The 23379-nt window shown below is 39.7% G+C and overlaps 1 protein-coding gene across 6 annotated transcripts; it reads right to left on the reverse strand.

Moving 5' to 3' along the window:
- Positions 1–383: 383 nt before the first annotated feature.
- Positions 384–23351, reverse strand: LOC115759693 (rho guanine nucleotide exchange factor 7). 6 transcript variants are annotated; one of them, XM_030700688.1, is made up of 9 exons: positions 22477–23351; positions 13070–13462; positions 12802–13002; positions 12128–12548; positions 11822–12067; positions 7186–7603; positions 6383–6640; positions 3576–4448; positions 384–784 (listed from the first exon to the last, which is right to left on the reverse strand). In XM_030700688.1, exons 2-9 carry the CDS (start codon positions 13405–13407, stop codon positions 591–593), a joined length of 2949 nt encoding a protein of 982 aa, XP_030556548.1. In that variant the 5' UTR covers positions 13408–13462; positions 22477–23351; the 3' UTR covers positions 384–590. The 6 variants fall into 6 exon arrangements, with proteins under 6 accessions (XP_030556548.1, XP_030556550.1, XP_030556551.1 ...); XM_030700690.1 differs by lacking the exon at positions 3576–4448; XM_030700691.1 differs by lacking the exons at positions 384–784; positions 3576–4448; positions 6383–6640 and adding an exon at positions 9086–11480 and having other exon boundaries at positions 7182–7606.
- Positions 23352–23379: the final 28 nt, after the last annotated feature.

Genomic DNA, 23379 nt, shown 5'->3' on the forward strand with positions numbered 1-23379 from the left:
GAAATACTAAAACATTGGCACATTTTCAGAGTTTTGTTCTTGTTTTTTTTTTTTTCTTTCTTTTAACTATTTATCAAATTTCAATACTTGTACAGAATCAAATAGAAAAAGTTCCGATGGACACACAGTTCACACACACCAAGATCTTAAACGATTACAAAATTATGAATATATGTAGAAGCTAAAAATCGTCGAAAGATCATTATATAATAAATATATATATTGTTTATAAATTGTATTGCCTAAATAATAAACAAGCGAATCTCCTAACTGGTTAGATATAGTACTTAGCTAGAACAGCTGCTCAACAATTGTACATGCAGTTGGCGTATTGTCGTCCACAAAGTCACTCACAAATACACAAATAAATATATAGGATTATATGCTTTTGCAATTTCTAGGGTGCATTTTAGTTAATTAAATAATTGTATAATTTTTTAGTTAGTTGTTTTTGGTACACATTCTCTCTATATTGACCAGCTGCCTAGGTTGCCAAAACAAAAAGAGGATTTCTTAATTTAAAGCTGAAAGCAGCGGCGGGTTTTGTTTCAGTGGGAATCCGTTTTCGGGTTCATTTATATTTTACATAGTCAACATTTGGGCGTATTTGCCCCGCTGCTGACGCTGCTCGTCTCCAAATGTTGCATCAACAGCTGCTGCAGGTCCGCACGCAGCGCCCGCTCCTCGTTGATCTGCAGCTTGATCTGTGACATGTCCTGCTGCATCTGTCGTATGGCGGTCCACAGTTGGCGCAAAGTTGGTGTCATATCTTCATTCTCAAGGCCTGCCATTTGAATTGGATGTTTGTGAGGTTATCAACAACAACAAAAAAAGAGAATGGAATAAACAGAAATACTATGTTAGTGTGTTGTGTAACTAGGCAAGAAGCAGTTCAAAATGGATATAATGAGCGTTACTCTAGTGAATATTATGAAAATGTGAATATGTGTGGAATGAAGAATATGTATTAATATTTGATATGTTTCTAGTGAGTAATATGTGATGAGTTTTAAGTGAGTAAAATGAGTATTTAATATGTTCCAACTGAGTATTATGAGTACTCAGTGTTTTTCAGGTGAGTATTAATGAGTATATGATAAAAATCAAATGAGTATTGTGGGTATGTGATATGTGTCAAGTAAATATAATGAGTGTTTTGCATATATTAAGTGAATATCACAAGTACCTAATGTTTTTCAAATGAGTACTATGAGTATGTGTAATGTTTTAAGTGAATATATGAGTATAATAGGTATCTGATGTGTTTTAAATATATATTTTGAGTATTATTATGATATGTTGTTGTTGAGTATATTTGTAATTTATGTTGTGGCATGATACATTATTTGAATAGCTGCATATAATGTGTTATATCCTATTTTGAATGTGCTCTACTCTTAACAAAAATAATAAGTTCTTGCTTTTACATTGTAACATACATATCAATACTATTTTTAACTGCTCAGCAATCGCAACTCCTTGAAATTTTGTATTCTTGAAGTGCAACACATAATTTGATCTAAGGATTTAACAAAATAATTGACTTGAATTTCGTGAGCTATAGTGAAATAAATTAGAAACGAATCTACGATCGATTTTAATTAAATTATGTTAATGTAATATATATATATTCATATTTTTTTTATAAAGAGATTACCACACAGACACAAATACAAATACAAAATACAACAAGACTCTTGATAATATAAATGATTTTATTTGAAATTTTGAAATTTCATTACTTGAAATGAAGTAAATTCAAATCTCAATACAATACAAACGTATAAACGCATTTATCATAATTAATATAGTTAGATGGTAATTGTATTTGGTTAGACAACGTTTCACAAAACACTTACAGCATATTTTTGATTTTTGTTTTTAATATAATGCACAACAACAATGTACTTTCTTTCATTTATTTTTAATTCATTTGTTTTTAGTTAGTTTCTAGTTATTGCCAAGTACTTTGACTAACATTTAAAGCGTTTCAACTCATTTTTGATTACACATTGCACACTCTTTTGATCTCTTTTTGTTTTTGTTATTATTATTATTATTATTTTTTTGCTAGGCAGGTAACAAAGAACTTTCACTGGGAGAAGAAAATATCACTGCTAGGATTAGACGTTTACAAGCTACATAAGTATTCTTTAAAAGCTATGGCAAATCATGTATATCAAGTCACAAATATTCATATATAAATATATATAGTATAGAGTCTAGTAAATATAGTGTGTTCCGCGTATAAAAAGCCTTGGACGGAAAATGTAAAGCGTCGCTGATTTAAGGATCACTAACAGGATCTCGCTTTAAGTATCAGGATCAGGAACCAGCTGCAGTTGCACTTCAAGTACGAGTAACTAAAAGGGGGCAAGTTGTAGTCGGCGGCATGCTAGTACAAAACTTTACTCTACAATATCCAATCAAATTTTGTTAGCTAGTCTTTTTTTGGCTGAGTCTTTTTTTTTTTTGAGTTCTATTGCACCTAACTACTTTAAAGATCACTCAACTTATATTTACTATATGGTAATAAAAATATAAAAAAAAATACACACAAAAAATCGACCAGACAACTACACACAGTTAAGCAGACCTGTAAAATTCTTGATGGGCATTGAATGGGAAGTTTTCTTTCAAAGAGCATTCAAAATGTTGCTATTAACATTTAAATCAAAAGTTGGTATACATAAGAAAAAGATTTAATATAAAAACTTGTACATAAAAACTCTATTTAAGAAAATTGCTAGGGGTATTCCTTTAATTGCTTGACGCATTGTAAGAATCTAACTTTTTTGAATAGTTAATCAAGCACAAATAATACTAAAACAATTAAAGAATTACAGCCTGAATATTAAATTGAGTTTTGTCTAGCTTGAAACCAATAAAAATTTATAAATAAATTTTAAATATTAACTAAAATATTTGTTTAAAAAATCTGATTAAATAAAATTTTTTTTAAATATTTTTTAAAAAGTTTCGATTAATTAATAATACTTTCTTGTACTTGACAATTTTTGTATATTCACTAAGAGCATACAAAAAAAGCCATGAAAAAGAATTTCATTAGGGATATTCCTTTCATTGCTAATGAGTATAATGCTCAAACATACGAGTTTGAATTAAATATGTTGCTAGTATTTGAAAAATACTAGTCTAACTTGTCATCGATCAGGAATTGTAAGGTTTTACAGGTCTGCTTTAAGAACTATTATAACTAGGCACACAGTAACTAGAGACACAGAGTTGCCAGCCTCACTTAACTATTAAGGATTGCCTCAATTGAACTAAGCTTATGATGTTCTTTGTTGTTCTTGAAGCGTTGAGCAACAGCAAATTGAAATAAAATCAAATCGGCATATTATAAGGCAGCTATATAATATATATATATATATATGGCTGCAGAGCGGGCGCATTCAAAGCAAAGCGAGCGCAGCAGAGGCAGCAGCAGGCGGCAGCTATGAATGCGTATTGTATGAAGCGAATGGGGCGTGGTCGAGAGATGAGAACATGCCACAGACGGACTACTACTCAGAGATGGTTGATCTTGCGCCACTGCTTCATCACAAAATTACCGCAACACCAGCTGCCCGATTGCCGTTTGCTTCCATCCGGATTGAGCTCCAATGTGCCTGTCGCTGCGTTCGGATGGGCGCCGCCATTGCGCAGAAGCGAGGCAGTGCATCCACCATGTTCAGCACGCTCCACATCGCTCTCGTCCGATCTCTCGCCGCCCGCCAGCTGTGGCGTGCTGCGCTGCAGGGTGCTGGTGCGCAGAGCGCCGCCGCAGTTCATCAGGTAACCGCCGCCGAAGCCCGCATAGCGATGCGATGTGGATGTCTCAAAGGAGCGATTCAGGCGTCTGTCATAGAGGCCCGGATGCACGGCTGTGCCGTCTGGATTCGGCTTGACGATGGTCGTGCCGCGCGAATAGCTGCTCTGCTGTGCCAGCAGCTTGGGCGACGGCTTGCTCTTGCGCGGCAGCAGCGGCGAGGTGCAGACATTATCATAGCCGGAGCCGAAGCCGCTCTTCAGGCGATTCAGGGATTTGCGCGTGGCGCGCTCCTCCGACAGAGCCCGCTGATAATCCTTGATGCTGGGCGTGCCGCCGCCCGCTCCGGTCAAAGAGTAGCGCTGAGCAGGCGATGTATTTAAAGAGGAGCCCACCGAACTGGAGTACAAGTTGAAGCTATTTGGACTTGCCTCACGCCAAATAAACGAGGAGTTCAGACTGCCCGCCGAGTGTTGCCGCGTTTGTTGCAGACGTTGTTGTTGTTGTTGCTGTTGTTGTTGCGGTTGATGTTGCAGCAACAACTGCTGTTGCTGTTGTTGTTGTTGGTGCGACGCATTGGCTATAAAAGGCAGCTGCGGATTGGAGGTCGAGAAGGTTTTGCTCGTTTTCAGCTTGCCGCCGCGTATGGGCAAGCAGGGCGTCCACGGCTGCAAGGCTACATAGTTGAGGTCGAATTATAGTTGTTGTTGTTGTTGTTGTCGTTTTAGAGTACGTTGCAGTTGCGTGAAAGACAAAGAGAGAAAATGAAGATATTTGAAGAACGAAAAACGAAATACCAACAACGACAACAGGAAAAACGAAAGCCCACAACGAACACAAAACAAAAATGGAAAATGGAAAAAAATCAGAGACAAAAAAACAAGATAAAAATATGGACAACAACAATACATTGCATGAAGCCAGGGGTTGTATGGGTGTATGGGTGTGTTTGTGTGTGTGAATGGGTGTGTGCGTGGGTGTAAAAGTTGTACATAAAACCAGGACCAGCAATATTATAAGGTACAACATAAGCACAGGACAACAGTTCATAAAAGTTAGGAGAAAAAAGCAAACGAATAGGGATAAAGAAACACCATAACCAAAAGGTAGCTTAATAGAGATATGCTAAAACAAAGTGAACATGGAGGACGGGCGTAACAGAATTTGGTCTGCGGAAAGTCGTGTGAACAAAAATTAATCTTGAGTAAATATATATTGGGCGCAGTCAGAAGTGTAAGCCAAAACAATGATCTATAACTTAAGCTGCGATTACGGATAATAATATATATATATAATATATATAGATAATATCATATTAAAGAGAATGCCTTAACTTGAGAACAAGGCTGCAAGCCGGCTCGAATCCGAAACATAGCAGCAAATTGATTGCTCAAAAAACATCTGAGAATTGGATCCTTTATATATATCTATCTATCAGTATATTCCTCGAAACTATATGTATATCATTTGCTTTTTTGTTTAATAAAATAATATATAAACATTATAGGTCTCTTTTTTGAATTGCTTGGTAAAAAATTGGAACCAAAAAGCGAAGCATTGGTTCGAATTGTGAACCGGAACCACTAACAAAAATATTTCATGTATTTACAAGCATGATTCATAAGCATATCAGACAATGCTAACAACTAGTTAAACAGAGTATCATTGAACGAGAAATGCCCTTCTAAATGCGCCCCAAATACAGTATACAAGACTTATGGCTAATGACAGATAGTAAGAGTAATGATAATGCTAATGCTAATGACAATGAGTAGTGTATAAATGATCAGGCGAAAGCTAAATAAATATCAACTGATTTGTACATAAGTAATGATAAATTTAAACAAATATTATATTTTTATTATATGTATGTATTGTATACGAGACCAAACACACATTAGCATTGATAATAGATATTGCATGTTGAATATTTCGTTAAATCCAATTTGTATGAGCGCTAACTGCCAGAATTCTTAACACTTATCAAATCATATAAATTAAATCAAAATCAAATGTATTAAAACCATTTAGCTGTTAAAGTTATTTCTAAATTCTAATATTAATATCCAATTGTTAAAATTAAAAATCTAAACAATTACGCATATATGTATGGTAGTAAATGTTTAATTAGAGCTCTATCTCCCTCTCTCTCTCTCTCTGTTTTTTGGTCAATAGTTAAACATTTTTTTTGCTTATAAACTAATACAATTTTGGTGTAAGACTTCTTGATTATTTTTATAAAAATTGAATTTTTCCACTTGTGAAACGTTTAACGAACTTGTTAAAAATGAAACCAAACCAACAAATGTAATAATAAAAAAATTGTTCAATTCTTTTTAGCAGCTTTGCACATTTAAGTGGGCGTGTTTCGTGTGTGTATGTGTGTGTGTGTGTTGTATATGTGTGTGTGTCTGGTTGTGTGAGGTAAAGCATATTTGGCTATAACATTTTCTTGATGATGGGAAAAACTTAAAATATAAAACTTGAGCACAAGTGCGAATAAAAGAATTAGACACACAGAAATTGCTTAGCTGCATTCTTATTTTTTTTTTTTGTTTAAATTTTTCGATTTTGTCTAGATAAAACACATGGAAGATCGGCGGTACTTACCCGAGTGTATGGTATTCCGGGCGCTGTTCTGATAGGCGGCACAGTAGCCCTCGAAGACGCGCAATACTAAAGCGTCCTCCTCAAATGTGGGCTGATTCTTGCGGCCGCTACAATAGCTGGCCAAAGCGTTGTTGGAGCTGCCCGAACCGGAACCGGAACCAGAACCGGAGCCGGAACCAGAGTTCGAACCGCTGATTGTATTTAACAAACTAGGCCGCAAGGGCGGCGTCGGACGCAAACAGCTGATGGTCCAGTTAGCTGCAAGTATATAGGGATATATGTTAGTTGAATTTTTAACCGAGAGCAAAGGTGTTCCAAAAAAAGAACTAGTTCTGGAAAAGAGAGTCGGTTTTATTTTGAATTAATGTGTTAAAAAACGCTGCACATAAAACAACATAGAGATGGCAAACTTATTCCCCTGATGAAAATTCTTCGGAAAGGGACCCTACAATTTTCTTTCCTTTTTCGTTTTTCATACAATCAACATTCAAGTCATTTTTAAAGATCTTTGTTTTAATCCACAATCCACGCCCTTGGGGGATATAGGGTGAGGCTCTAAGCTTATGTCGAATTCTAGTGTTGAAAAGCGCCTAAGATTAAACAACTTTTATATGGCAATCTTATTGTAGCAACAAGTATTGAGAGAGATAACCGATATTTCATTTGATTTATGCGAATAAAAATAAGCACGCTTAAAATTTAAACCTGAGCGCCCGCCAGCTGTTATCGACTTTCTCACACCTGCCAAAAGCTAGTTTTAAACGGAAATGAAGCGAATTTGACAACACTGGCGGTGGACTTACCCTTTGTGCTTCCTTTCCTTGCGTTTGGCACCCCCGTTGCCACCGCCGCCGCCGCTGCCGCCGCCACCGCTGCTTGAATTGCCGCCTGACTGTTTTCCGTGGTGGCCGCTGCTGTCTTGCTGTTTGGTGTCGGGGCTAAATTTGATTTGTGGCTTAGCGCCCCCAGATGACTTGGTAGACTTGGTGGTTGTGGTGGATGCAGATGATGTGGTGGAGGCTGAGTGTGCGTGTACTGGTTGTAGCTGAGGTGATGATTGAACGACAGGCTCCGTTTGTGTTGTGACATCGATGTGGCCGCCGCCGCCGCCGCCGCCGTACTCGCTCCCGCCAACTGTTGCTGGCTGTTGCTGTTGCCGTTGGGCGTCTGATTGCGGCTGCCGGGCGGCAGCAACAGGCTGTGGCTCGATGGCGGAGACATCTGCAATAAAAGCGACACAAATATGCATTCAATAAAGTTGCTTCAAACTGGACTAAAATAATGATATATGGGCGGCTTTAGTTAGTTCTGATGAGAGAGAGAGAGAGTACTTGGCAGCTGACAGCAACAGTAACAGCAGCAACAATTGCAACATCAACATCAACAACAACAACAACAGGCTGCTCTCCTTCGTGCAGCAGCGCAGCGAGCAAAGCTTTCAGCAAGCAAATCAAATCGAATCAGTTTGTTTCTGTTTTTTTTTATATATATATAATTTTTTTTCATTTTTGTTTTGTCTTTTGTGTGTTGCTGTAGCGTTAGATAAATGTTTTGTAATTCGTTTAGCTTTAATTTTCATTTAGTTTTCGTAACTCGAATGCAAATTGAACGCCAGAAATAAGTTAGTGGGCGCAACGTTTGCAGTAGTTGGGTGTTCCATGTGGGTACAAAGCCAGCTATAGTCGACGAACTAGTTCATTTGGAATACAAAATTGTCTAAGAAGTCAAACATTAAAAATTGCTTGTAATTCACTCAATATATGCAACTGTTTATGAACTAGTTCACTATGTAAATTGTTCATTTGAACTAGCTCACGTTCCGATTTATGACAAATATTTGGCTGTTTAGATTTGTAAGAATATAAATTCTTGATAGATTGAAATATTCATTTGAACTAGCTTAAATATATTACTCTATGGATTCATTACGAATTGTTATTGAACATAATTGGATTGAGAAAATATGTTGAAACACCAGTTCTTTGAGTTGGAACTAGTCTAAAATTCCTGGTTAAATCTTTCTGGAACTAGTCTAAAATTCCGGTTTTAAAATTTTTTGGAACTAGTCTAAATTTCCTGCTTAAAACCTTTTTGGAACTAGAACCAAATTTTCTAGTTTATAAACTACAATAAGAAAATGCTTAAAATAAAAAAAAAAATATTTAACTGGTTCAAAATGCACCTCAATTGTTACTTTAACTAGGGATATCTAAGCTAAGAACTCTATGGCGAACCAGCTACAATTGGATTGATTTAATTTCGGAACAAGACATTGCATATGTTATTTTGGTTCCCTTGTAATCTAGTTCAAGCAAAATTCAATGCCAGCAAAAAACCTTTTCTTTCTGAACTAGTTCGAAAAAAAAACCGAATTGAAGTAAGCTTGAATTAGTTCCAATTACAAAGAGTAACAGATCATCTGCACTCTGCGTAATTACAGGAGGTTAGTCAAAGGCATGTTTTTGGATGACGGAATGTTTCGACTTGAGTGGAAAGCAGATTCGTTCAAATGAATTGAAATGATTTGAGAATTTTGGACGTGCTGCATTTGCCAAATTTGAATTAGAAAAAGATGATGTGGAGGAACGTGTGAGCAAAACGAATTTACAAAACAATCAAAACGGAACATGTCGTGCACGGAAACAAACGTGCGCCATGCCGCATGCCACCTGGATGTGATCCATCCGGGCGACCTGGCGACCTGGCGTCTCACATCGGTTTGCTTGCCTTCTTCGGTTGCTAAAGCTACGCGTGCCGCACAAATGGGGCAATCGAGTGACGTGGAATACGATGGCCGTGCGGCAAAAGCATCCCGCCGCGCCGCCTGACTGAGATCCATATCCTCCTCGCTGCACACCGGACAATTCGAGCAGGTCGAGGCTGTGGTTGTGGTTGTGTTTGTAGTGCCCGTGCTGGCCGCATAATCGCCGCAATTGTGGCACATGGAACAGTATATGGCGCCCTCGCTGAAACCGCTGGCGCCCAGCGAGCAATAGCAGCTGGAGCATATGGAGCCGGTTGAGCAATTGGAATCCTTGCTGCCGCTGGCCAACCCCGATGGCAGTCGCTTGTTGTACGCGCTGGCTATGCCACGCAGCACCTCCGGCGGCAGGCGTTCCTTCTTCCACCAGTGCGCATACATCCCAGAGCGAAAGGTGGGACGTGGCTCCAGATGGAGCTGATCTGCGGAGCAGCTGCCGCTGAATTGTAGCCCATTTGTTGCGGTCGTGGCATCATCCATGGAATTGGAGCTGGCCAGAAAAATACTTTTTGTATTGATTTGGATTTGTGTGGGCGCTATTTGATTGCTGGGTGTGGCAAGTAGCTCCGGTTGTGGCTGTGACTGTTCCTGTGGCAGTGACTCCTCCTCCTCCTCCGCCACCTGCTGCTCCTGCTCCTGTGTTTGTTCGGGCGTTAGAAACTTTTCGCGAAACATGCCGCAGACATCAAAACGCCGCTCCGGCTCCACATGATCCAGCACATCGACGCCACAGCACTCGGCGCTGGGTGGATCCGGTGAAGCTATGGTACAGCTGCCGGCCATGCCACTATCACTGGAACGCGGACTGGGACACTGCGAGCTCTCGCAACAGCGGCACTTGCATGGGCCGTGCAGCGCCGGCTGCGGCTGCTGCTGCCCCCGTCCAGCTGGTGGAGGAGGCCGTGGCGCAGGCGCAGCACTTGGATCCATCTGCAAATATTGATAGCTGATGCAGCGTCTAATGGAATCTCGTTTCGAATCCCGCTGTCTGCCACCACTCGCATCTATGCACAGCTCGTTGCTGGAGCTGCTGCGCGCGGCGGGCTCATCGCGTGTATTGCCCGTGCTGGGGCTGTCACTTTTGTGGGATGCACGCTGCCGCTGCTGCTGGTGCTGCTGCTGCTGCTCCGTGCTGGCCGCCACGGCCTGATCGTAGTTATAGAGTAACTCCGCCTGCAGCTGATCGGGCGCATTGAGACAGGCAGCTGGCAAGTCCATGGTGCTGGAGTGCACACACTCGTCCTCCGTCAGCTCGTCGAGCAGCTGGGCATCGACGCTTTGATTCTGCTGCTGCTCCTGGCGTTCACGCCAGCTGGGCACATAGACTTCGGTGTCGGTGCAGCGATTGAAACGATTGCCAACAAATATGCTCGGCATGCTGTGCCGTTCGGTGGGTGAGCCGGGCAGCAGCTGTGCGGCGGCGGCGGCGGCGGCAGGTGGACGCTTCACCAGCTGCGTCTGTCTGAGATCATCGTGAATGCTGGCCAAATTCTCGCAGGCCGTAAACGCGCCGCCGAGCCGTGCGCCATACAAAGAGCTCGCATCGGAGCTTTGCTGCTGCAGCGTGGAAGGTTGCGACTGCAACTCCAATCGCTGCTCCTCTTCCAGCTCCCCCTCCAGCTCCTCCTCGAGGCAGTTGGTTATACTGGAGCCACCCAAATTAATCGTAGCCGTCGAGGTATGCACACTGGAATTGCGCTCCGTGGATTTGCGTGCCAGCGCACGCAACGCCTTGGAACCGATGACGAGCGACTCCTTTTTGAGCTCGTGCTGCACGAGCAGCTCATCCGCATCCAGCGAATCCAGCTTGATTAGATTTATGGAGCTGCTGTGACGCTGCTTGCCATGATCCACAAAAGTGCCCGTGGAATTGCACGTAGATGCGACGGGCCGGTTCTGATAGAAGCGCACATACTCAAACGGATCCGAATTGCAGCTACGCAAATATTCATCGTCGTACTCATCGTCATAGCTCTCCGAATCCGTGGGCAGCTCGAAGGCATCCTGACGCTCCAGTTCCGATTCCTGCACATTGGCATTGATATCCTTCAGCAGCTTAGCGGTGGCCTTGTGGCAGCGCTTCTTCCGCAACGCAATCCGCTTGAGATCTATGCTCTGACGCGCCTGCGGATACAGCAGCATCTTCACAATGGCGCTCCTCAGCCGACCGGCGCGCACCAGCCGGGCAAAATGCGCACTCAGATTGGCATAAGGCGCTGTCGGTGGATAATTACTGGGCGGCAGTGTCAGAAGCGGACGCTGCTGCAGCGGCTGACTGTAGTAGGCGCACAGCGAGAAACGGGTGCAATAGCCGCGCGCGTCCAGATGCTGACTGAGCTGCTCAGTTGCCAAGGTTGACAAAGATGTGGAACAGTAATGAAAGCTTCTACAATTTCTATATATATTCTAAATTAAGGCTCGTTTGCACAGGCTCTTGGCAAAGTTCTTGGCACAGCATACAGTCAAGCCGCTTCCAACGAACTATCCTGGGACATTCCCAGATTTTTTCAAAGAAAACTTATCTTTTCTTTTATATAAAACTTTTTTCTATTAGGTTATTTTTCGACTTTGCCAAACAGTTGTGGCCAGACTAAATGCAGCCAAGTTAAACTACATTGCAAAGTGCCTGTTAAACTTGCCAAGTGGATGAGAAAACGGCCCTTAAGCTCAGCACTTACATGCGACGCATTCAGCTGCTGACCGCCCAGCGAGGAGTTGCTCAAATTACTCAGCTGACGCTTAATGCCCATGGGCAGACTGGGATTGTTGGCATTCAGTAGCTCCACCCACTTGTTGGCCTCGTTGGGGCCCTGGCAGACGGCCACAATGCGATCGATAAGCGGACTGCTAATCTCAAAGGCATGCTTTATGGCATCCGTATCCTCCAGGCGATTCACAATGATGCCCGTCAACGGTAATTTACCCTATACAAGAAATGATTTTATAATTATATTCAATTGGCACTCTATGCTTCCCAGGCTCACCTCATAGATAAAGGCGCTCATGCGCTGGCTAACGCTCAGTATAAGCAGCGTCTGGGGAAATAGCACAAAATAGCGATCGCGATGATCTGGGCCCACAGCCACGCTGCCCATGTGTATGATATCGCCCAGTGTGCTCAGCTCCTGACCCTGCCAGTTACGCACCGGGCCCGTGAGCACCTGCAGCTCCAGCTCCTTTTGGCGTCGCGTCGCCGAACATGTGGCCGCAATGTCCTTGTAAACGGCCACGCTGCGCTGAGTATCACCGCGATCCGGATGACTGCTCTCCATGTGACGCTCCAGCTCTTGCAGCATGGCCGAGTACTTGTCTAGGCGACGAAACGGCTTGGACAGGCCAGTAGTAAGCACTAACAGACCCGGCGTCGCAGCGCCCTGACGCTCCATATACTTCTCCAGCTCGTCCCTGTTAACGGAATGGAAAGTGAGTAAAGTGGAAGTTGAATAAGAGCCCCGCCTCATTGATTCATTAACAAGAAACTAGAATTCGAATAAACGAAGTTCGATCTGCTGAAGGCTGCAACATGTTCGATCTGGTTGAGTTCGACCGAACTTTCTGTCGAGTCGAACAAGTTTGAGCCTTGACTCGCTCGATCGAAATAATCGTTTGACTCAATGCAAGGCTTTATTTTATATCTCTCTTTTGAAACCATACTCACTTGTACTTGTCCAGTATGACTATGGCCTTGGGGTGTGCGGCACAGTAGGCCTGGTGGACTTTTTTCATGAGCGGCGCACTGGTTAGAAATAGTTTACCCACACGATCGTTGCACTCCTCAATCTGTGTGAGCAGCTCTTCGTGGGTGTGCACCACCTCCACAAAGTTGCACATCAACTGCGCGTACTCATCCTGGCTGAGTCTGTTGGAGAAGTGAGTGAAGAGGATTAGCAATCAGTTTAGTTTTCGGCTTATTTTATACTACTCACATTTGCGTCTGCTGCATGGGCTCCAGGAAATTCTCGAGCAGTCCCTGCAGCTCAGCCACATGGGCACGCTCCGAGTCGAGCAGATCTTTGAGCACCACAGATCGGTATTCTTGTATCTCTTCGGGCGGTCGTATGGTCTCGGCCAGCGGCAATTGGGCCTTGTACTCGTTCACATAGTTGCTGGGAAACCAGCCAGTCTTATCGTTCAGTGTGCCCTCCCACCAGCCGCCATCCTCGCGTTGTGTCACCGTAATCAGGTCGCCCTTCTTGAAGCACAGCTCATCATTGTTGCTGCCCATAAACGAGTATTCGGCGCGCACAATCAACGGTTGCTCCATTTTGTGGTTGCAGTGCTGCCGGCTCCGTTCAAAATCCTGCTCTAATTTCCTTCAGCTGTAACAAATGAAATGAAGATAAATAAGTATTATGGCGTTTATTTAAAAGAAGTTGAAAATTGATTTTCAATTGAAACCAATTTGGGCATCAAATATTATTTGAGTAAAAATATGAGAAGTTCTCTTCGGATCACATTTTGTGCTGTATAAGTTCACAGTTCATGTTTGTTGAACTTGAAAAATCAGCGTTTGCACAACATGAAATAGTTCAATGAAATTTTCTAAAGAGCCGTCATATATCTATCTATCAATTAGCTATACTATATATATGTCTGAGGAATTGCGCTCTTTTATGGCACCCACGCGAATGCGTTCTTCATTTCAATTCATTTTTAGCGCTTGCCATCTCATTATTATGGCCAAAAGCCATTTTCGGAAAAACATCTGTTCGCTCGCAAAAAATAAAAAAAAAATAAATAAAGAAGAAAAACATTCTTGACATTTTATTTTATAAACTGAAAGACTCGTGAAATGGTTGGGAACGATCTTTAGAAATTGTGATTACGAAATGTCGAATCTGTTTGCCCAAAGGCAATAAAGAATTGAATGAAATATTGTTTGCTTTAAAAGCGGTATATAAATCATAAGCAACAACAGCAACAGATTGACCATGTCAGGGGTTTCAAAACAAATTTACGAGCGCACTTTTTACGATATGTTCGAAAATTAACTCAAGCGTTCTGCACAAGATCCTAAAACTTAATAGCCCAAAAAAAAAAGACAAAAATCAGTTTTAGGACATAAAAATACAATATGTTGCATATAAAAACGATTGTGTGTGGATGCCTTATTTCGATTGTAAGCTAATATGTTGTGATTACAACAAATCCATTTTATATACTGCGTGACTCTGGGGAGCTATAAAAATGATCCTAATATTCTTGTTCTTCTGCTCAAATGCAGTTTATTTTTTCTCTCTTTTGTTTTATTTCTGGAATATTTTCGGGTGCAAAGTTACTTCGATTAGATAAGAAGCAAGTGAACAGATTAGGAACATGATTAATTATAGTTGGATATATTTTCTTTCTTATTGTTTTCATTGTGACTAATGGCCTGTCAATAGATATATTAATCTACCTATAAGATCTATTAATCATTTATTTAAGATCTAATAATTTTCTCATAAGACGAAATAATCTCCTCAAGAGATCTATTAATCTACCCATGAGATCTACTGATCTACATCAGTAGAACAAATTATTTGTCTATAAGATCAGTTGATCTACCTTATAAGATCGATTGATCTATCTTTAAGATCTGTAGATGAGATCAATGGATTTTCCTATGAACGATTTCCTGGGTCAGTTGATGATCTACATATTTGTAATTATAAGATTTATTGATCTATCCATAAGATCAATTGATCTATCCAAATGATCAATTGTTCTTCCTGTATAGATCAGTTGATCTTCCTATAATAGCTATTGATATATTTATAAGGTCTATTGAAATCTATCTATATCATCAATTGATTTTCCTATATAGATCATTTCATCTTCCTTTATAGATCACTTGATATGCCTTTTGAGATCTGTTGATTTATTCATTTTTGATCTACTTCTAAGTTCTCTTGATCTAGGTTGAAAGTTCTTATTTGTTTTCCCCTGTTGGAGGCTATTTTTCTTGTATTTGCTAACAATATGTTTCTTTTAATCAGATTGCAGGAAACTTGGAGAAGAATCGTCTTCAAAAAGAATTCTTAAATTTGTCGCCAGATTAATCTGCATTTTCTAGAAATTCTTATTAATATATAAACAATCTTTATGAAAATGTGTGGGAGCAACAGGTTCTCTTTAGTTTTTTTTGAGCCAATTTTATGTGGATGTCAAACAATTGCGAATCGCTAAGAAATTTTGTAGTACATTTTTTATTATGTTTATTCCAGATTAATCAAATATTGTTTTGTTTTTGCTTCATATGAATAAGCGCAGAAATATGAAAGAAAAACATGTTTTCATATAATTTTCCTGTATTTTGGCCAAAATGTGGTACGCATCCAAAAATAACAGCGCGACGAAAAATATAAATCTCGATGTGCCGACTTCCCATATGCCAATGGAAATCAGGCGATATCTGGTATATATATATACATATATATATATATATATATAAAACAGAAGTATGTGGGCCCAGACACTTGCCAAAAAAAGCACACACAATTTGTTCCATTACAGGTATTAACGAGAGTGTCTCACAATATGTTGAATTGGCTTTGGGGCTTATATGACAGCTGATTATGGCCAAGAGAATATAATTTCTCAGACAAGGTCACATTTATAAAAAAAAAACAAACATTTTAATTTTGTTGTTTTTTACACACACACATTAATATGCACTTGGCTCTTCCTCTTTTGCGCCTGTTCAACCATCAATTGCACGAATTTTCCGCCGCTTTTCACATTTGGCTGCACCGCACGCGTTCATCGCTTCCACAAAACTGCGACAGCGGCGATTGGCGACAGCCACGGCCCACAAAACGGTCAAAATGGCAACCCGAACATTTTCACGGCTTTGCACTGTCGCCAGTGTTGCCAGCTTTGCATTATTTTCCCACCAAAACTAGCTTTTTTCTAAACTGAATTTGCGGTAGATATTTAAAATAAGCGGAAAGCAAAAAATTCAATTCTTTTTTAATACTTTCGAGTGTTAAAATAAATCAATACTTATCTAAACAATTTCTAGACGAATGACACGAGTCTGACATCCCTAAGCTGTAAAAGATTCCAGCGTTTGTCAACACTGTTGTTAAATTTTTCACGCATTACTTTAACTTTGCCCTGATACCTGATGTATTGAAGTTTATAAAGTTATAAAATGTTATCAAAGACATTTCGAGTTGTACTCAAGCCTTGCTATACATAATTTTATTAAAAAATCGAATTTTAGAGCTTTTGTTATAGCTTGCTTCAAAAATATTTCAAATATTCACCAGCCAAATACAAATCAATAAAACATTCTAAAATGTATTTTATATAATTTATATTTTAATAAAATAGAAATTTAAGTCTTTAAAATCTTTCCTTTCACCTAGAACTAGATTTTACCGCTGCTCAAAATTAGCCAACACTGGCGCTGTCACAAAGTATGTGCTGTGCTCTCTCTCTCTCTCTCTCTGGCACTCTTTTAATGATCGCATAGCCCCCTGCTAAATACTTAACACACTCGCATATATCTACTATATAGTCTATATGGCCGGATACAGCGCATATTTTCATGAAAAACACACACATGACAAAACGAGGCAATCAAAATCAGAAGCCGAATCGGAATCGGAATCAGCATCGTGTATGGGGAATGCGAAACAACAGCACGCGCAGGTTGGTCTATTATATCAGAGGATAGGCTACAGGGGGTGAAGGTAGCGAAGCGGGGGCAGTTTGTGTGTGCTTGAGCATTTTCCTTTTCATTGAGAAATATTAACATGGTGTTTTTCTTTTGTTTTGAGAAAATCCATAAAAATGTTTTAGTTAAATCGTCAAAAAGATGGCAAAAAACAGTTGGCATCAGAGAAGCTTGCTGTTTGGCTGAGAAAATGCGTCATATTTGTGGGAACTTGAATATGACAAAATGTGTGGAAATATTTGGGGAAAATTTTGTGTATATTTAACGGAAATTCACCTGTCCCAATCAGTTTGTGTATGTTTATGCATGATTCGCAATTCGTATTCCAAAGTGAGATCAGTGAGCAACAGGTTTTTGGCATAGAAAGCAATAAAAGATTGCTGCGAACGGTTTTATGGAATAAGATACATATTTGCAAAAGAGATAAGCATTTGCCATAGAGATAAGAAATTAAATTAAACAGCTGGGAATAAATCATATTCGCTAAAAACTCGGATTAAAATATGCCATACTCGAAGCTGGGAAAAGTATTCAAGAAGAGTTTAATGGAACGTCTTTTGTCTTTCCTTAAAACTCTTGTCATAAAGTCAACGCGTAAGCCTAATCAAAGTGAGCTTAAAGCTCTTCTTCTTGAATCCACCCAAAAGTGTGGAAAATGCGTGGAAAATTAAAATCCGAAAGAAAACACAAAATTTAAAGGTGATTCCTAGGCCATAACATTTAATCAAATATATTTTGAAAGATATATTTATATCTTCTTCCTCCTCTCATTCTCTTCGACTTCAAGCACAATAAATTAGTGCTTAGCGTAACCCTGAAATATCATAATGTCTATTGGCTGGGGAAAACAATCATCAACAAAACATAAATTTCCGTAGGTAGACTATATTGCAGCTCATCAATGTGCATGGCCGCCAACGACAGTCAAAATGATGCAAGCAGAGGTCATGCCCGAGCACACAAAGAGTCGCGGTCGCAGCTGCGGCCGTCGTCGCAGTCGCAGTCGCGGTCGCAGTCGACGCCGCCGCATGCCAAACAAAATTTTAATTAATTCATTAAACTTGCACATGGCGCCGACGGAGATGGCAACAGCAGCCACAACAACAACAGTTGGAGGAGGCGTCATTCAGTGCCACCAAAGCGGCAAGAAGTGCATCCACACACTCACACACACGCACGCACTCACACACATAAGCTACGGGAGTGCAGATTGATGTGTGTATGCCCTGTAAACTTTGAAAAGTGTATCCAAACCGTTGGCAACACTTAAAAGGAGCATAAAGTTAGTATAGATAGATAATAACTAAAAAAAATAAGTATCGCTTTTTTATCTTCCCATCGATAATTTGGCGATAGCACGGCCATGTTAGTAGACGAAAGCCAATAGCTAAAAAAATAAAATTGATATCGCTTTTTTATCTTCCTAGCGATAATTTGCCGATATTACTGCATTTAAAGCTAAATTCCCCATATACTTGATCTACATACTCTATCTTTAGGCTATCGTTGTAAGATAGCCAAAAGCTAAAAAAAAATTGATATCGCTTTTGTATCTTCCTAGCGATAATTTGGCGATAGCACGGAAATTAATGCTAAACAACCCATATACTTGATATACATACGCTACCTTTTGGCAATGTTATTTTACAATAACCATAGCTAAAACAAAAAGAGTATCGCTCTTTTATCTTCCTAGCGATAATATGGCGATAGCACTGAAATTTAAGCTAAACAACCCATATACTTGATCTACATACTCTATCGTTGGGCAATATTAGTATAGAATAGGCAAGAGCTAAAAAAATGGTATCGCTTTGTTATCTACCTAGCGATCATTTGGCGACAGCACTGCAATTAAAACAAAATTCGCCATAGCCTTGATATAAACGTTAAGGTTTTAAAGCCAACTTTGTCTGATACATTCTTCAGCATTCTAGAGTATCTTGCAGTCGATAACAACCAACTGCAATGTTACTTGTTTCGAATATAAACATTTTGACTATCGTAAACGTATCTGCTTAGCGATACTTATTCGACGTTGGCATCACATGTTTACATTATGCGAAACAATATTTTTGCAGGGTATAGAGAGCTCAGAAAACGAAAAATAACAAAGAGCAACAATCTGAACGACAGATCGTGCTGTTATTATGGCAAATAATTATAATTATGGGGATGATGATACTGAAACAGCTTCCGGAAGTGCGCAATTCGATGAGGGAAATTCACATGGCACTCTTTTTCCTTTCTGCTTACGGTTCGACATTTTGGGCGACAGAACATGAAAACCCCAAGAAAATGTAAACAAAAAACCAAAAATAATCTTTGGGTTAGGTGCGAAAGAATTGGCAATTGAAACAAGCACCAAACTATACAATCTATGTAACATTTGTACACAAGAATAAACAAATCACAGCACAAAGTCAAAGAAAATGCAAGGAAAACACACAGAAGAGAAGAAAAAACAAGTAAGAGGTTCTAGTCGGGAGCTCCCGACTAGGGGATACCCTGAACCCTCTTCTTCCAACATCAAATGCATATACATATATTCTATTTTAGAAGCTATTTGTCAAGTTTGGTGACTCTAGCTCTTATTATTTACCAAAATTGCCCAAAAACAGGATATCGATATCGATTTATATCGGTTGCTTGGAAACGGAGTAAGTTATCGATTATCGGAAACAAACTCGATCTGCGCGGGCACTAGGAGCACCTACATCTAAAATTTCTCTAGCTCTTATAAGTTCTGAGATCCTTGCGTTCATACATACGGACGGACGAATGGACGGACGGACGGAAGGACATGGCTAGATCGACTCGGCTATTGATGCTGATCAAGAATATATATACTTTATGGGTTCGGAGATGCTTCCTTCTGCCTGTTACATACATTTGGATTCTGCACAAATACAATATACCCTTATACCCATTTTTAATGTGTTCAGGGTATAAAACACACAAAAACCAAACGAATGCAGTTCGACAGCCAGTAAAATCTTGTCACGGCTGGTTCTGCTGAGTTTTAGGTTTTGGGGCACTTGAGATTGCATTTCAGTATAGAGAATTATGGACATAATATAATTTGATTGCATCTCTATTTATATGCAAACTACAGAGACAGAGACAGACTTCCAATTGGACGCCCCCCATTTGTCGAGTTTCAAGTGGGCTGCGGGAAGTTCATGTTATTCCTCACATCAATGTTCTTTATTTACTCGTTCTTCTTCTTGTTCTGGTGTGGGCGGGCAGTTCATAATTTGTTCAAAACGAAATATCGAATTGCTAACCGAATGTGGCATATTTTGTATCGCATCGACACAAAAACGAGGTCAACAGCAAAACAGCGAAGAAAAAACAAGAGTGTCTTAATTGGGTATGCCCGACTAGGCGATACCCTGAACCCAACGCCAACATCTACAAATATTCCAGCTTCCTTCTATGCAGGCATTACGTTCTTAATTAACTTCGGTATTTATAGTCCGATCTTTATGAAAATTTTTTGTGTTTACTCCACAATTTTGGGTCTTATAAATTTCAATAAATTTGGATGAAAATAGCAAAAGATATTCACAAAAATAAATACAATCTTCAAATTACAAGTTTCTAGATTTTTGTAGTTCCGACTCAGCTCTTAATCCACATCAAAGATATTTACTTATAACTGAATACGTCTTCCTCCAAAGCGTTACATACTGCATGACATAATTATCATGCCCTCTCTTTATACTTTATCAGGGGTGAAAATAATATTTGCTTTGCATTCAGAAAACTGAAAAACCGAAGGCACATAAGTTCTGAATGTTGTCTTGCTCAGTTTTTGATTGGGAGGGAAATATTCATGAAACGATTTCATTAATGCACACAAAAATAACAATAATAATGCGATGGAAACTGAGTTGGAATGCCGCAGACAGTGCATTTCATTTATGAAACAGTTCCAAATGCTCTGCAAACAGTTGAAATGTTTTGACACGACGAGAAAAATATATATTAATATATGGAAAAGGGAGAGTCAATGACATATTTGGGATGAAATCATAAAATATATCCAGTATTTACGTCAAGCATAATCCAGAAAATATAATATAATTGAATATATATTTTTAAAGCTTTTTTATTTAAATTATATTTATTTTTCTTTAAGAGAAATAACTCTGAAGACATTTTTAAAAAGTCAACAATAAGCTAATGAGACAAGTCGGGCGTAAATATCTGTAATGCTAACTAATATTGTCCGGCATTGCGCGTCAAAGTGCTTTTCATGAAACCTAAAATAAATTATTTCCAAATTTGTCGAAATCCATCAAAAATGTATTTCTTAACTTTGGTATGAAGAGCTTTTACACCAATTTGAAGTCGATCAGTTCTTGCCCCATCTTTCACCGACTGGCGGGAGTTGTCGGAAAGGTGTGAAACTGGAATTCACTTGCGTCACTAAAAAACTAGCTAACTGCTGTACAAAATAATTTGGGATATGCGTCAATCAAACTTAATCAGTTAGATATAATAGATACTGATATTGATTTTCGACTAAATTTTATTATAACTCTTTTTCCCTGAGCTCGAGTAGAGGCTATGAAATTTAATTACTATTACAGTTCAACTTTACTCTCTAAAATAATATATGGATTTCTATCTAAACTCGAACTGTTCTATGCACAACTTAAAGCTCTCACTTTAAGCTTTTCCAAACGTTAGGAAAAGCAGAAAACAGACGTACCATCTTTTATGTGCTCCGGACTTTATGCTCATTGCAAATCCTTAGTCCCCAGGTGAATAACATAAACTGACGAAATTATTTTCTGCCCTTTCTTATTTTTTTTTGTAGACGTGCACATTTTCTGTTTTTTTTTGGCAACAGTTCAAATTTGTTTGCTGGGGACCTGTGAGTGGGGTCGTGTCAAGTGCGACTCCTAGAGGACTCCTTTGTGGTGTCATTTGCCCAGCACAAACAAACAACGTCGAGGACGAGGCATTGCCACTTGAAGACGGGCTGACTGCCTGCCAGCTATTGACCCTATGGATTATGTACAGCATAAGTGGCGGGCACTTCAACCTTTTGCGGAGTGCAACAACTTCAGCTTGGCAATAAATAACATTTGCTAGAAAAAGCCGAGCAAGAAATGTGTTGAAAATGTGCCCTGCTTGCTGCTGCTGCTGCTTCTTCTTCTTCTGGCAGAGCTGCAGTCGCGCAGTGCAGACAATGCAGCGCCAAGCAGCAGCAGCAGCAGACACCCAGTAGGAAATTCTATGATATTGACAGCATGGGTTTTTACATGCCGTGTTTTTTTTTATACTGACATTGTCAAAAGTCTCATGGACATCCAGGACTTTTCTGATGACCTGCCATGACAGTTGTCTTTTAAGATACGATACATGTAATGCTTTTAAAAGAAATCCTTAAGTGAAATATTACTATGGTTGACATGTTATCTTGTCCACCTGGGCTTTGTCATAGAGATGCGCTTTGGCTGTATGAGTGCGTGTGTGTGTGTGTAGCTTGTGTGACGCATCCAATTGTGGAGAATGGGCGATGCCACTGAACTTTGCCTATGCAATAGTTAAGCGTTGCCACCTATGAGTCAGACTGCAGCACGCCTAGATCTATGCAACTCTGTACGGAAGCTCAGCTTCTGCTTAAATTCTATGTTATGCTGTTGTTCATCTTACCTTTAACTTTGTTACGTTTTAACAAACATTTGTTGCGCTTCTGCTGCTTGTCGTCGTTCGTTGTGTGTAATCGTTGTTGTTGTTGTTGTTGTTTCGTTTGTCGTTTTTGCACGCACAAAATAGACGGATGAGTAATGAGGCGAAGCCCCCTTTTGGCTGCTGCTCCCCGCACAATTTTTTTTTTTTTTTGCTTTTTACTTTTATCTAGCGCGGCTGCTGTCGCCGCCGGAGCGCATTTGCTTAGGCACGCGCATTAATATGACTAAAACACGCGCTTTCACTCAATATACATATGTAAATACATACAAATATATCTGTATATATATATATATAACACAGTGCCTTTTTCGTTTGGCAAGAGAATTTCTATTTCTGGGTCTGAACAGCGCCGCAGACACTAGAAAAACACACACGGCCACACTATACCGTACCAAATGTCGCGTAAATACTGTTGCTGCTGCCGATGCTGAATAGACGTTCTGCTTTTCGTGTTGCGATAACAATTTGTTTAGTTTTATAGCTGCATTTGTTGTTCAATGCCACTTTTAATTTGATAAAACTAAAATGTGCAATAATTTTCGACAGCAGCGACTAAACATAAATAAACAGCAGTGTGACCGCACGCGGCAATTACTAAAATACCTAAGTACTCGAATACAAAATACCAAAATTATATCGAAAAACTGTTACGATATATCGACAGAAAAAATTTAAGATGACAACAGTACTAAGTTGCTACTCTGACAATATTCGTTAAATAAATGCTGAACATGGCAAGCAACACGTTTCAAATTTAAGATAAGTTATTTATATATTTGGATATTAGTTTCCGTGTAACCTAGTTTAAGTAATTATTTTGTAAAATATCGCGAACTAATCGATTACTTTACAGTGCTGCAAAAC

Source organism: Drosophila novamexicana, unplaced genomic scaffold, assembly GCF_003285875.2.
Source record: "Drosophila novamexicana strain 15010-1031.04,08,12 unplaced genomic scaffold, DnovRS2.1 tig00000387-arrow-pilon, whole genome shotgun sequence".
Taxonomy (NCBI): Eukaryota; Metazoa; Arthropoda; class Insecta; order Diptera; family Drosophilidae; genus Drosophila; species Drosophila novamexicana.

What these genes read in the sequence shown, in the direction of transcription:
- LOC115759693 (XM_030700691.1), bottom strand. Translation starts at nt 13,407, where the DNA reads ATGGAGCAACCGTTGATTGTGCGCGCCGAATACTCGTTTATGGGCAGC. An exon ending in AGCAGCTGAATGCGTCGCAT is followed by an intron (nt 11,481 to 11,821) that starts GTAAGTGCTGAG and finishes GCAACTGAGCAG; the next exon opens with CTCAGTCAGCATCTGGACGC. An exon ending in GCAAACCGATGTGAGACGCC is followed by an intron (nt 7,607 to 9,085) that starts AGGTCGCCAGGT and finishes TCGCTTTTATTG; the next exon opens with CAGATGTCTCCGCCATCGAG.